The 14,312-nt window shown below is 38.2% G+C and overlaps 2 protein-coding genes across 4 annotated transcripts in view; one reads left to right on the forward strand and one right to left on the reverse strand.

Moving 5' to 3' along the window:
- prickle2a (prickle homolog 2a) overlaps window positions 1-3,804 on the forward strand; it is an 80,891-nt gene extending 77,087 nt beyond the window's left edge. The window contains exons 7-8 of the mRNA XM_067394148.1: window positions 1,822-2,757; window positions 2,903-3,804. Of these exons, the coding sequence (XP_067250249.1) occupies window positions 1,822-2,757; window positions 2,903-3,804 (1,838 nt within the window). The remainder of the gene's footprint in view (window positions 1-1,821; window positions 2,758-2,902) is intronic.
- A 2,177-nt stretch (window positions 3,805-5,981) lies between these two features.
- LOC137026714 (periphilin-1) overlaps window positions 5,982-14,312 on the reverse strand; it is a 30,422-nt gene continuing 22,091 nt past the window's right edge. For all 3 annotated transcript variants that reach the window (XM_067394151.1, XM_067394149.1, XM_067394150.1), the window contains 3 exons: window positions 12,255-12,316; window positions 10,992-11,069; window positions 5,982-6,723 (listed from right to left, as the gene is read on the reverse strand). In XM_067394151.1, coding sequence (XP_067250252.1) covers window positions 6,508-6,723; window positions 10,992-11,069; window positions 12,255-12,316 — 356 coding nt within the window. In that variant the 3' untranslated portion in view covers window positions 5,982-6,507. The remainder of the gene's footprint in view (window positions 6,724-10,991; window positions 11,070-12,254; window positions 12,317-14,312) is intronic.

Raw genomic sequence — 14,312 nt, forward strand, 5'->3', positions numbered from 1 at the left:
TAGAGGATATCTGTACTTGACAGTTACTTTATTTATGCCTTGATAATCAGTGAATGGTTGGAGAGGTAGATGGATGAATGAACCCAGATGCTAAATCCTCCTCAATGTAGGTCTCCATGGCCAAGGTTTCTGGTTTTGACAGTGGGTATACTTTACTTCAATGTGGCACTGAGTTAGGTAACAGTTCAATAGCACAGTCCCACGAATGATGAGGAGGGAGTTGAGTGGCTTGGGCTTTGCTGAAATCCTCTGCGAAATCCTCATACTCTGCTGGAATATTAGCTTCAACTTGGGTATCTGGGCTTTCAATGCTCGTAGTTAAACATGGCAGAGAAACCGTTACATGAAGGCAACTTGATCATTGTGTGAGGCTATTTTTTTTTTTTTTTAATTGCGCCCCTAAAGTTCTTTATGTGCACCGACATTTTTCAAAATAATAGCCCTGTGGGGTAATATATATCAGTTACCAGAATGTTTCTGTGATTTTATTCCTGCATATCAGGTTTTTTTTTTCTGTTTTCAAGTTTGTGTCTGAAGTAGACAATGGTCAAGGCACCAGAAAATGATGAAATAATCACTTCACAACTTATTCGGGGGCAAAACACTTTGTTAAAAGCACTTTATTACATTGCTTTTAATTTTTATTTTAAACAAGGATATGACCTTGAGCTTAATACGGTTTAAAAATGAACAGTTTAATTTTATCTTGTATTTTAATGCATGGGATATTTTCCTCTTTAAAATACAAATATTGTGTTATTAAAATAAAATGAGTACCTAAGCATTCAATGGTGTGATTAGAGTAGAGTTCATAAGTTCATTATGTTATGTCTTAAGTGATTCATCTTGGTCCACTGGTAATTTACAGCATGGCTACTCAGCAGGTGACCCTTCAGCATTTATTTTGTTGACCACATCATACTAAAAATGAATATAATATTATTTATTATAATTTGTGCCCAAAAATTAGTGTGACGAGAGAAGTGATGCGGAAGCACTTAGGATTGTCACTTCTCGAACAAGTTTCACTCCAGATACTTTTTTAATTTAAAGCTGCTGTCCGCGATTTTTGGCCCTCTAGCGGTTAATAAACAGAACTGCGGAAGAACATTGAGAAACACAAAAGAGCTTCTTTTCTCAGTGTATGTCTATGGCGAGTCACGCAGTTACTGTGATACTCTGCGGCGAGTCCTACCAGTCTGGTCTGACATTTTAAAGGGTTAGTCCACCCAAAATATGAAAAATAATGTCATTAATTACTAACCCTCATGTCGTTCCACACCCATAAGACCTTCGTTCATCTTCTGAAGACAAATTAAGAGATTTTTGAGGAAATCCGAAAGGTTTTTTTTTTATCCCCCATAGAAAGAAACGTAATCACCACATTCAAGGTCCAAAAAAATTGGAAAAACATAATTAAAATATTCAACATGACTGCAGTGGTTCAACCTTAATGTCAGAAGTGACAAGAATACTTTGCAAAAACAAAAATAACGTCTTTATTCAACAATTTAGTTTCTCCCCTGTCAGTCTCTTACTCTGTTTACCTTGTATAGATGGTCCAGCGCTTCCAAGTTTTACATCACAACGCCTACTCATTATTGGTCAGCTCCTGCATCACACGCATGCGTCGTGCTGATCACGTGAACAGTGTCGGACAATACTGAGTCAGAACACAGAAGCCTGCGTTGTTTCAGTGATTCGTCCCAATACTAAACTCCATTTTCTTCACACTACATTTGAAGTTGTCATTGGCAAATAAAAAAAGGAAAAAAAAGAAGAAAAGAAAGTTTACTGTCTTTTGTCTGTAATGTGTTTTAGGTATAGACCAAGGTCAGATGGCATATGAAGGTCAACACTGGCATGCCACTGAAGAGTGTTTCAGCTGTGCCCGCTGCAATCAGTCTTTGCTGGGTCGTCCCTTCTTGCCGAAACAAGGTTTGATCTACTGTTCCCGTCTCTGCAGCCAAGGGGATGAGCCGGACCTGTCAGACTCCTCAGACTCTGCATTCCAGAGTGCCCGTTCCCGACAGTCACGCCACAGTGCTCAGATTGGCAAGGATGGGACGAAAGGGAAGGGTGAAGGTGGACGACAAACATCATCTGGCCCTACACAGATAGCTGGTGATGTAGAGCCTCTAGCTGTTCAAATGGATTTGCTGAGCATCTCAAGCCCAGCTCCCAGCCGCACGCCCCATCGCACACCAACGAGAACCCCAAGTAGAACCCAAAGTCGGTCTCCAAGTCTGAATCGTGAGCAGCCAGTTTGGGTAAACAGGGATGAGCCTTACTCTTATGAGTCTCAACAAAGAGATTCCTCCACATCTCCAAATCCCCATCAGCTACGAAGCCAATGTAGCATTCGTACCGCTTACCCTCCTTCTCCCAATCCGCCACCCAAGATAGTGAGCAGTCCAGAGTCTTGGTCCAAAGAACCATCTGGGGGTAATTCCAAAAAGCCTCCGGTGATGGCTGCCCTGAGGGGGCACTCTTTCAATGAAAACTGGATGCACCATGGCCAGGAACCTGAATTTCATCCTCCTAAGCTCAAAACACAAATGAGCTTCAGTGAGGTGTCAAGCCGTAATTCTGGATTTTTGGACAAGCGCAGTATCAGTGTGCAAGGTTTCCCCCGAGAGATGCGTCCCCCATTGCTGAGGAGCAGGCACCAATTTGGGCCAAGCTTTGGAGAACTTACACCACTAGAACAAACACCACGAGGTTCTGCTGACTCGCTGGCCCTTTCATACACTACAGGTAAACATAAATTTAGTTTGACACTTCATATCACTAGCTGACAGGGATATGTTGAAAACGAGAGATGAACTGGTGCATTCAAACTGTCACACATTTCATGCGGTGTACCTATCTCTGATCTCTGCCCTTTGTTTGTCTTCAGCAGGAAACTCTTTAGATGGGACCAACAGACGTCAGGAGCACTTCTCTCGGTTTTCTATGCCTGACCTGAGTAAAGACTCTGGGGTAAATGTGTCTGATAAAGGCACCATGGGTACTTTAAACTCATCGATGCAGTTCCGCAGCACTGAATCCCTGAGCTCTGTCCCAAGACCCCTTGCTGATATTGGCATGCCTGTCCGAGTAAGGTACCCTCCTCCACTATACTGGGATTCACCCAGAGGGCTAAGCTTTGAGGATCCAGTCAAAGGTCGCATTGGTCTTGCAGGAAGTATGTCCTGTATGCAAGAAGGCAATGCCCAAGCAATGACACCCCGGCCAAGACGTCCTCAAACTCAAGAATCTCCCAGACAACAGCGTCAGCGCCAACGTCACCACCACAAAAGTCACAAAGGTCACAAATATCACTATCGCTCCCGCCGCTCTCGCTCAGACAATGCCCTGCATTTAGCTACAGAAAATCAGAGTTTCCCTGGGGACCCCATTCATAGATTTCACAATGACTTTGAGCGCCCATCCTCGTCAAGAATGTCACACAATCTCTTTGGAGCAAATTATGGGTATCGACAACAGTTCTTTAGGCCTTGCCCTCGAACCACATCGGACCTCACCTTGCAGGATCCTGGAGGTCCACAAATTAGACAGTATATGGGTAGGTATGGAGAAACAGTTGAGGATGAAGATCAGTTTTGCTCAACCTGTTCCTCTTCTTCAGAGGTGTCTGATGATGATGGTTACCTTATGGGTGATGTCATTCCACGGCCAGTGCAGCTTAGATACTTTGACAATGAGGAATTGCGACATCGTTATAGTCCTACATTGACGGGTGGTCACACCCAGCTGCATACACGCAAAAGGCGAAAGAGCAAGAACTGCATCATATCATAAGCAAATGGTCATGTGAGTATCTGAGTGTATGCATGTGAGAGTGGGTGAAGTGAGTAGACCCCTGTACATCATCATTTAAATGGCAATGATTCAAAATTCTGTCACCTCGCAGTAATTGTGTTAGTTGTTAAGGGTATTTCCTCTTGTGTAATATTAACCCTTTAGATGTACTATTTTAAACATACAGGCTCCACAGTAGGAACTCGATGAAAGTAAACCTTTCATTACCGAGATTAAAGATTTTTTTTTTTTATCTTTATCTTTTAAATAGCCCAAAGGGGTTCCATTGGATTCAGGTCAGGTGACACACTTCGCTAAGTCATAGTTTTAACGTCTCATCTTTAGAATCTCTTGCATGATTTTGGCAACAGTGGATTGTTATCATGTTGAAATATCCTTCTTCTGCTCAACTTCTTTCAATCCTGCTGTTTTGTTCCAAAGAGTAAGCTAGGATTTGTCTTTTTTCTTGGATACCATCCATACAGGTTGATACCATACAATGTCCTTTCCACTGTCTGAGCTGCCACAGAAACTCTGATTTCCATTTATAACCCAATTTCCATGTCTTTGTTTTTTAAAAAAGTAGTTTTAAGATAGAGGTGTCCAATCCTGCTCCCGGAGGGCCACCATCATGCAAATTTTGCACCTGCATGGAAGTTTCTAGTGATCCTGAAGACGTTGGATTGTTTATTTAGGGCTGGAGCTAAACTCTGCTGCAAGGTGGCCCTCTGGGAACAGAATTGGACATCCCTGTTTTAGAATGATTAGTGGTACTATTTCTCTTTTTTTAACCTCCTTTTTAATGCTGCAATTGTGTTTTCACTCATTTTTAGTTGGTCACAATCTTCCTGTATCCTTTTCAATCTTTGTGTAGTCTCACTATCAGGTTTTTCAATTTTCTGGCAATTCTTCTCCATGTAGAGCAAATCAGACATGCAGACAGATACAAGTCTAAAGTTGAGAAAGGTCATTTTATAACCATGTTAATGCAATTAGGTTAATTGGAAATATCCGGTGTACTCTGTTTTGTTTTAATGATCACAGATTTGCACACACACACACACACACACACACACACACACACACACAGTGTATATGTATAATCGATACTCTTCTTGTCAATTTAGAAATAATGCAGTTATCAAGAGGTGATACCATTTTTTTTTTTCATTTGACAGTTAAGTGACATTACACGGGGTGTACTCACTTCTGTTGTGTATTGTATGTTTTTCTTAAATATCCAACTATGGGTTGAAATCCAATTCAGGCATGTTTCAGTCATTACATAAGTGATACTGTAGGTCATGTGTTCTGATCTGAAATCATGTGTTTACTGTGACTGGAGATTGCACAACGATCAAAAGTATTACCTTCTATTTATTTGAATAGTACATTGAATCTTATCTATTGTTAAGAATATGAATTTTGTTTTGTAGAAACCTGTGCAATAAGAAATCTGCTATATAACTTTAAGGAGAAGGAAAGAAGTGAAGACTCAGTGTGCACTTAACCTTCAGAATTAGGATATGGATTTTTAATTTACTCTGAAATTAATTTGCATTACTCAAAAAAATTGGGATTATCGCTTGCCATATTCCATAAAACTCAGTGCATCAAAAAATCTGATTACAACCATTTTCTTATCTGTTTTTAGATTTTCTTGGTTGTGAGTATAATTCTAGTCAAGGCTACACTCCCCCTTTCTTTTTTCCTTAATTTTTGGTATAATTTAGTGGCAATACAGTTTACTATACTATCCCACGCTGCTTACTGTTAATCGTTCTAAATACAGTAGTTTCCTAATATGCGCTCTTCATGGTTTTCAACTGGTTTTATTTATGTAATTTTAAATTTAAACTTTATAAAATGTTTATCATTTTGTTGGGCAATGTTGGTTATGGTTTTAAATGCAATATTCTGTCTTTTCCAAAGTCATTTACAAATAATATCTTAAATTTAAATGTTTTCCTAATGATAAAACAATATATAAAAATAATGTAGTATTGTAAAGGTTCTGTAAATATTGTCTTAAATATTTCTATATTTTGTATCTTCAGATGCATTATTTGTATCATATTGTAGAGTGTAGAAATCAATGGTGACTGCATGTGTATCCCCGGTTCATGTCTTGTATGTGAATTAAATAACTATTTCAACAAACAAAGAAAGCCTTTAATTAAGCTTCAGATTAATACAATTGAGATGATCCATTAAAAAGACTATTTTATATTGTATTTTCTGAAATATATTCTGACGCAGGGTGAAATGACCTCTTTTGTGCTTTTTTAAATAGTTTCTGATAATCATCTCCTGTGATTGCTTTTTCACAATCTTAAAAAAAAATGTATTACAATCCTGCAGATTAGTGGAAGACAATAATTTTTATATGTAGACATGAATTTTATTTTTATCAAGTAAAAAAAAAAAAAAAATTCAAGACACAACAGCTAGCTTAATACCAAACTAACAATTCACATGATGATTCATGTACAACTAATTAATTATTCTTTACTCTGACTTCCACCAATATTTTAAACTTGTTTCTCAACATGGTAGAGATCTTATTTGTTTATCAGTTTGCAAACAATATACAGGCAGAAATAACTCTGGGTTCACATTGGGTTTAGCTTATAACGTTGAATGGTTAGGGTGAGTAAGAAGTTAGTAAATAAGTAGCTGCATTCAGTCTTGTGTTTGCAGTCTTCACTTGATGGAAAGCATTTGAGAGGTGGATGCTGGAGTGTCTAGCTCTGGAGAATCATACTCATGGATGAACTGCTCCATGGCCTTGATGCAACGCATGCCAATGTCCCTCAAGTTTTCACGCAGAGATGGCTGAATTGACTTCTCCAATGATGGATCCTTGGCCACCAACATCTTCACAACCATGCCAAATGTATCACAGTCCTGCCGATACACCTGTACGGATTATCAACATTGATTATCCAGAACATTATACTAAATTAAATTAAACTATAATAAATTTCCCACCCAGCATTTAAAAAAAAAAAAAAATCTTTGTCAGACACCGCTAGCATTTTTATCATTTTCACAAAACTTTCATGGCCCCCAGAATATTTTGATGTATGAATATCTAAACATGCAATATATCAAAAGAACCAGAGCCTCTGCTTTAAAAAAATAAAATAAATAAATAAATATCAACACTTGAATATGGGTGTTTCATTAAAAAAAAGAATTTTGAACAAAAAGCTGAGAAAATTGTGTTTTTGTCTAAGACTACAACATGTGCATAAGCAATGCCTTTATCACTTATTTCTGCTTTTTTTCACCTGTGTTTTGATTAAGAGATTGTGTACTCTTTCAGAAGATGTGTAATAGTGCCCCCTACTGTATAACACTGAAAACATGGATTGCTGGAAAATTCCATCAGTGGCAGAGAAAGAGTTAACAATAACACTAGAACCTGCAACCACACATAACCAAAAATACACTTCTGTTGATGAATGTAAACACACACACACACACACACACAATTTACTGTAAAAATGTACCGTAATTATATAAACATATACAACCCTAACCCTAGCCTGACATATTTTCATATTGTTCGGCAATTTCTAACTAATTAGCAGTTTGACACCTGACTAAATGACCCTTACACATTAAGGGGTAAACTGACCTTACAGAATTTGTGACATTATTGCATTATCTTTCTATAAAGATGTTTAAAAAAGTGAAAGGTGCTATATAAATAAAATGCACTCAACATGCACATTTTAAACAATTGTACATGTACATTGACTATTTTATAAAGTTACTATACCCTCTTTCAGTTCAGTAGTTTAACATATCAGTACCATGGTATTTACATGGTACTTCAAGGTAGTGTTGTCACGATACTGGAATTTCCAACTTTGATACGATAATTTAAAAAATATTGAAAAATATCGACCACTTTCGATACCACGAGGAAAACTGCCATATACCGCCATACAAATCATTTGTATTAGCTTACACACAGCACAGGGAGGTTTTATTGAAATCTACATTTACAAAAAAAGTCAGTAATAAAATAAGGACAAATAAACAAATTGCAAACATTAAGATCATTTTAAGCAAAAGAGCTGAAAAATCACAAATACAGTCAATAATAAAGATTTACTGGTTTATCACTTTCGACCAATAGGTGGCACTGTGACCAGTCAAAGTGAGGTGACAATGACACTCAGTATACGACTGTGGTATTCGAAAACTCTGTCTATCAACACGAAATCCGTAACTTTTTGCCAGCAGGGTTTGATTTAATTGTGGTGAAAATTGGACCAACGGTCTAGGAGTATTTAGAAAAAGTATGATTTCAAAGAAAATCAAAATGGCGGAAAGGAAGTTTGGCTGACTGTGGAAGTTGTTGTAACTCAAGCATGTCCAATCTGCCTCAGACGTCACATGTTTGATAAGAGTCCTGCCGTGAAGACATCTACATGCCAAAATTTAGTTATAGTCATAGCACCACCAGCTGGTAGCAGGAAGTGTGGCAAATACAAATAACTGACATTATTTATTTACTGAAATGCATATTGCCCACCATGGTATTGCCCACCAGGTGGCGGTGGCACGGGTGCGAGGGCCTTTCATCACTGCTTGCAGCTTTAGTTCTCTTCAGCTATGTTCCCTTCATTCAACAAAGACATTTTGCTCAGGCAAGCAGCATTTTACTTAAAATATAAAAATCTTGTTTATTTTTTTGATCAGATTATTTATATGTGGATTTGCCCCAGATTTGCCTTGATCAGGGTTACATAAACGCATTGCATACAAGGTTACATAAAATAACCAACGCCAATTAATGTGAATTTCTATATTGCAAAGAGAAATATGATCAAATAATTTGCATTTGACTAAATCAGTTATTATTTGTGGATTGGTGGAGAAGCAGGCATCTGTGATCAAAGAACTTCAAATCATCACTGCAGTCTTGTAGTAAGTATAGGTAACTGTGTGTGTTTGAGCTGCTAGCTATTACCGGATCACTTCAAAATAGCACCTACTGCCTCATCCGTGGTAACCATAGAGATGGTGTGTCTCTGTGTGTGCGCCGGGGGGTTAAATTATCATTCCGCATGTATCTGAGTCATCGCATCATGAGCTCTGCTGTGCAGTTTCTTGAAAATAGAATGAATGACTATGATTGCAATGAAAACACCATATAATAGAGCTAGATTTAACTCGTGTAGTTCACTGAAGACACAAACTTACCAAAAGGTCTCAAAATACAGACTATTTTCGAAATAGCACTACTCATACTATTTCTGCTGCATGTGATGCTGTGAATTTCCTGTGCATGTAAATATGCAGATGACTTTATACAATAGCTAGAATGCATGACAGGCTCGAGGCCCGAGTCACTGCCCTTTTCCCTTTTGGGCTGAGGAGGCAGTACTGGAGTGGAGGAGAGTGCAGCTCAGTCCATCTGTACTCCAATCACTCTGCCGCTCCAAATCCGCTCCGGAGATTCCACTTCTCGCTCACGCCCCCGGCCTCACTCTCCAGGCAGCCAGCGAACCTTCTCTACACTGTGTCCACATTCATTTTACATTCTAGTCTATGGTGCATCTGCTGAAACTCCTCCGTGACAGAGTTTGTTTTTGTTGGCAGTGTTTTGCTCCTTTTCTGTAGGTTATTGAACATTGTGTATGTCACAGAGTGCAAAATTAATCATATAATAAAGTCATCACAGTTTCTTCACGGTTAAATGATCGTCTGCATTATTGGTGTACTAGCAAGAAATAAATCTAGAAAAATGTTTTTATCAGTGTTTATTCCCGTTGTGGTGACTCAGACTCGCCTCGCATTTTAACAGACTTCAGACTCGACTCGGTACAAAAGACTCGTGAATATTTTAAAAACCAATCAAGACTTTTACCCTTAAGAATTTTTGTTGAATTTCAATGGTTTTACATTATCTATATCACATATATTTCATATATCTGTCGTGGTAGATCAGACTCTTTCATAGAATTTGATAATTGTAATTGCGCGTAAACTTCGAAATGTCATAAGAGTCCCATGAAACATGCCACCGTGCCATATGTTCTTTCATTTCTTATCATGTCAGATCGGCTAGATCCACAGAATGCGGGAAAACAATTAAAGACACCGGAACAACATCATCACATGTTATGAGACATCACATCCACATTAACTCACACAGCTAGCTATTATACTGTGGTGGAGCTGCCAGCCTGTTAAAATATGGACAAAAAAACCCTACACTTTAAACCTCACACTACGTTTTATCAATCTTTTCGTATTATATGTCTATAAAAAATAGGATTTGATTATGAAAATTTTTTTTTTTTTTAAAAGACTCAGACTCCAGTGATAAAGACTCGACTCGGACTCCAGATAAAAGACTCATGGGCTGTGTCTAAGAATGATAGACTGACATAAGCTTAATACTTGACGTACTCATTCCACACTAAACACTTGTGAACGAATGACACGGTCTGTGAGGCTCGATGCAGATTAAACCTGCAGTGAACACGAGTGTCTCTCGCACTGTGTGACGTAACAGACACCTTGTTTTCCATCGCGGTTCCGTTCACACAGCAGGGGTTTGCTGGAAATGCAGCCGTTTGGTTATTAAATGTTATAGGCTTATAAATGGTACAGATCTTTTGTTAATAAACAAATGGTGAAATGAACCATATCAGATGCTGAAATACAAGAATAACAACTATATTCTGCTGCTGTGTGAACATGTGCTTAACGTATTTTGAGTGGTAAAATGTTGAAACTAATCCTTCATTTAATTTTTATACTGTACAAACGGTATAGTCTGTCCCCTAACCAGAACCACACACCTAAACACAATTCTCTCAGAAACCATTCTGCATTTTTACATTACATTTACATCCTTATTTAATTTTTTAACACATTTTTTTGTCTCTACAATGACATGTGGTTTCTACAACATCTGCAATACCTGGACCACACACACACACACACACACACACACACACACACACACACCAACCCTATCCCTAACCATCACAGGAAACTGCACATTTTTACTTTCTCACAAAAACTCATTCTGTGTGATTTATAACCCTTTTGAAAAATGTCCTCATAAGTCACGCTTTCCTTGTAAAACCTGTGTCATTATACACATCTGTGTCCTGATTTGTCACACATACACACACACACACACACACACAGTTTACCTCCTCGATCTGCTCTTGTTTCTTCTGTATGGCTCTGTTTCGAGCTGCAGCATCTCTCTTGCTGGCCTTCTGTGACACCTGCACATGTCACAAGTAAAGACATCATCGAACTTTAATTCCAAAAGCATTGATTTTAGTTTCATGTATATGTTACAATTTGTAACAAGAATTGGAAAATATGTTTATAGTAATGTTTTTACAGTTGTAATCAATTTTAAAGTTATATGTTTACAGAAGCTATAACGCTGCACAGTAGTGCTGTAGTGCTCGAGACCGGTCTTGGGACTGGGACTGGTCTTAAGACCATTTTTTGAAGGTCTTGGTCTTGTATCCTCCGGAGGGCGCATTTGTAGGCTGCATATGTCATCGATGATGTCATATTTAAGAAAAGTAACCATAGTAAAATTGACTCTTATTCCTCGTGAGGTGTAAAATACTTTCATTTCTTTCTTGATTTGCAATCTAACGGTTACTTTTCTTAAACGAGACCGCCGTGATGACATATGCGGTCGACAAATGCGTCCTCCGGAGGACGCAGCCTTCGAAATGAGACACAGCTATTGTTAGAACTTTGCTAGCAAGTTTTAGCATGTTACTTGCATCTTGTAATATGTTTTAGTACATTCCTAAAGTTTCTCCACATTGCTAGCATGTTTTAAGACATGTTGCTTAAAGGGTCAGTTCGCCATTAAATCTAAAATTCTGTCATCATTTACTCTCCCTCATGTCGTTCCAAACCTGTAAAACTTTCGTTCATCTTTGGAACACTAACAAAGATGTTTTTAATTAAGTCTGAGAGATTTCTGTCCCTCCATTGACAGTCAACGCAACTGACACTTTCAAGCCGCAGAAATGCAATAAAGACATCATTAAAGTAATCCACGTGACTCCAGTGGTTTAACCTCAGTGTTATGAAGAGACGCCATGCTTTGATTGCACAAAAAATAAACATGATTTACCACTTTATTTACAAAAGATTAATCTCCAACATGCGTTCACGTAACAACGTCTGCTCTCGCGTCAACACAAACACTCACGTGTCGTGCTGCTCTCCTGAACATGTCAGAGATTAATCTTTTGTAAATAAAGTGTTTTTTTTTGTTTGTTCATAACATTGAGGTTAAATCAACACTCTTGTCATGCTCAGTCAATCATATTCAATATTTATATACATCACATATTTTTGTTAGAGTTTAACTTGTAAACATTTCTTTAAGTGTGATCATAATGAAATAATGCAAGGAGTTTTTTCTTGTCTCTTACTCTCTGGTTTCTTTCTGTGAATGACAGTGATGGTCTTTCTCCAGAGGATGGCCGAGGAATGTCTATAAAAAGGAAAGGGCGAGAAAAAGAGGAAAAAGATAGGAAAAAGAGAGAGGTTTCTTTAAGAAAATCTGTGTGGTGTCATTTTGAAAAATTTGCCTCAACAACGTTTGGGCCTTTTTGTTATTTAATGGTGGTGTGCCTGGAAGCTTAAATGCATATAAACATGGCCAATCTCTTTCTTTCTACTCACACATACACACAAGAACACCTTCAGCTCTCTGACACACACACACACACACACACACACACACACACACACACACACACACACACATTCTCTCTCATTATATCTCACTTTTAAGCAACACATACACACAAAAGCAGTGAGTCATCAGGCACATAACTGTGTGAGATGGAGGGGGAGGAAATCTTCTCAACATGCCACATATGATTTTTAGCCAACTCAAAAACAGACATGCACGTCTGCATGCACATGCACAAAACTTTTGCACACACCCACACAAATGTACATGCCAGACTTGTGCTTTATTCAGGATTCTTTCATTTTAATTGAGGTTATAAACAGGATGCAGAATTTTAATTTCAATGTTACCTTAAGGCAGGAGAATGAATAGGAAATTTTAAATATATTTTTAAAAAAATATTTCATTAATCAGTTTGATTTACCCATATTTGTGATTAAAAAAAAACACACAACACTATCAACAATATTAACAGATTAGATTAAAGGGAACCCCTGGTATTAAGACTTGTATGGCTTAATATAATGTAAATGATGTCTTACTGAAATAGTAGAAAACCCATGCAAGATTTACTTTATTTAAAAAATCCACATCATTTTATACATATTTTGGACAATGGGGGGCGCCATTTTGTTTAGGTGCGCAGTGCGTTTTGTGTCGATGACGTCAAATGGTTGCACTCACTGAGTTACTGACACTGTCCAACACAACTCGGAATATAATATTCGATGCCGCATTGTGTGGGTTTTGGCTGTAATTTTCAGGCGACGGGCAACAAGAGAAGTGATGTAAGTCTTCACTGCTTTACTAGCGATAAGAAGAGGAGAAAAGAATGGGAAGTTGTGAAGAATGTGGATGAATAAAACTTACTAACTGTGTCTTTGTTCTCTTCACTTTAGCCCTGATGACTTTGAGGCTTTTAGTAGACTACAGCTGAAAGAGCTTACAGTTGCCTGTGCATAAGTGTACGCTTTAACCAAACGCCGCGCCTGTCGTGGGACATCTCGATTGAGACAGACCACCTCAAAACTCACGTGTGTCATGATGCATGGGATATCTGTGATTGCATAAAACAGCAGCATCTTCTCAGCATGTTCAACTGTGTGTAATGCATTCAGGTGACATATCAGATGATTTTTACAGGTCAGTCATACAACAGTTTGAATAGCCACACAGAAATTGCACAGCTTCGATGTTTTCATCCTCACTAATGTTGCGCTCTGGCTCAAATTTTACAACGAACCCCACATATATTAAGACCTATATTTGCTGTGTGAGCTTCTCCTGTATTGTTTATGCCTCAGTGTATTGGAATCGCGAGCTTGGGTGCGGGGAGCATGAGCTCATTTGCATTTAAATTCACATACACCAAATCAGCACATTTTTTTTCTCCCATCCAAAAATAGGAAGTTAAAACATGGTATAATAATAAAAAAAAATATTTTGAGCTGAAACTTCACAGGCACATTGGGGACACCTGAGTTTTATATTACATCTTGTAAAAAGGTGCATAATAGGTCATCTTTAATGACTCACTCAAACACAGTCCTTGCCGCCACCTAGTGGTCTAATGTAACCTATACTGAATGACAGTCTGTCCTGAACACGCAGAGATGGGCAGTACTGGTACTGGGGAAATAGCATCCAGTCAGATTCGAGGATCAGAACTAACTGTTGAGCTTATTGTCAGGTTTATGTGTTTCAGTTGTTCTTGGTCAGTTCTCATTTATGCATTGTGTGGTTTGCGTTATTCATTCAGTGTTTGGATTATTATTAAAGCCCATTTTGTTTT

This window comes from Chanodichthys erythropterus, chromosome 9 (assembly GCF_024489055.1).
Source record: "Chanodichthys erythropterus isolate Z2021 chromosome 9, ASM2448905v1, whole genome shotgun sequence".
In the NCBI taxonomy this organism is placed as follows: domain Eukaryota; kingdom Metazoa; phylum Chordata; class Actinopteri; order Cypriniformes; family Xenocyprididae; genus Chanodichthys; species Chanodichthys erythropterus.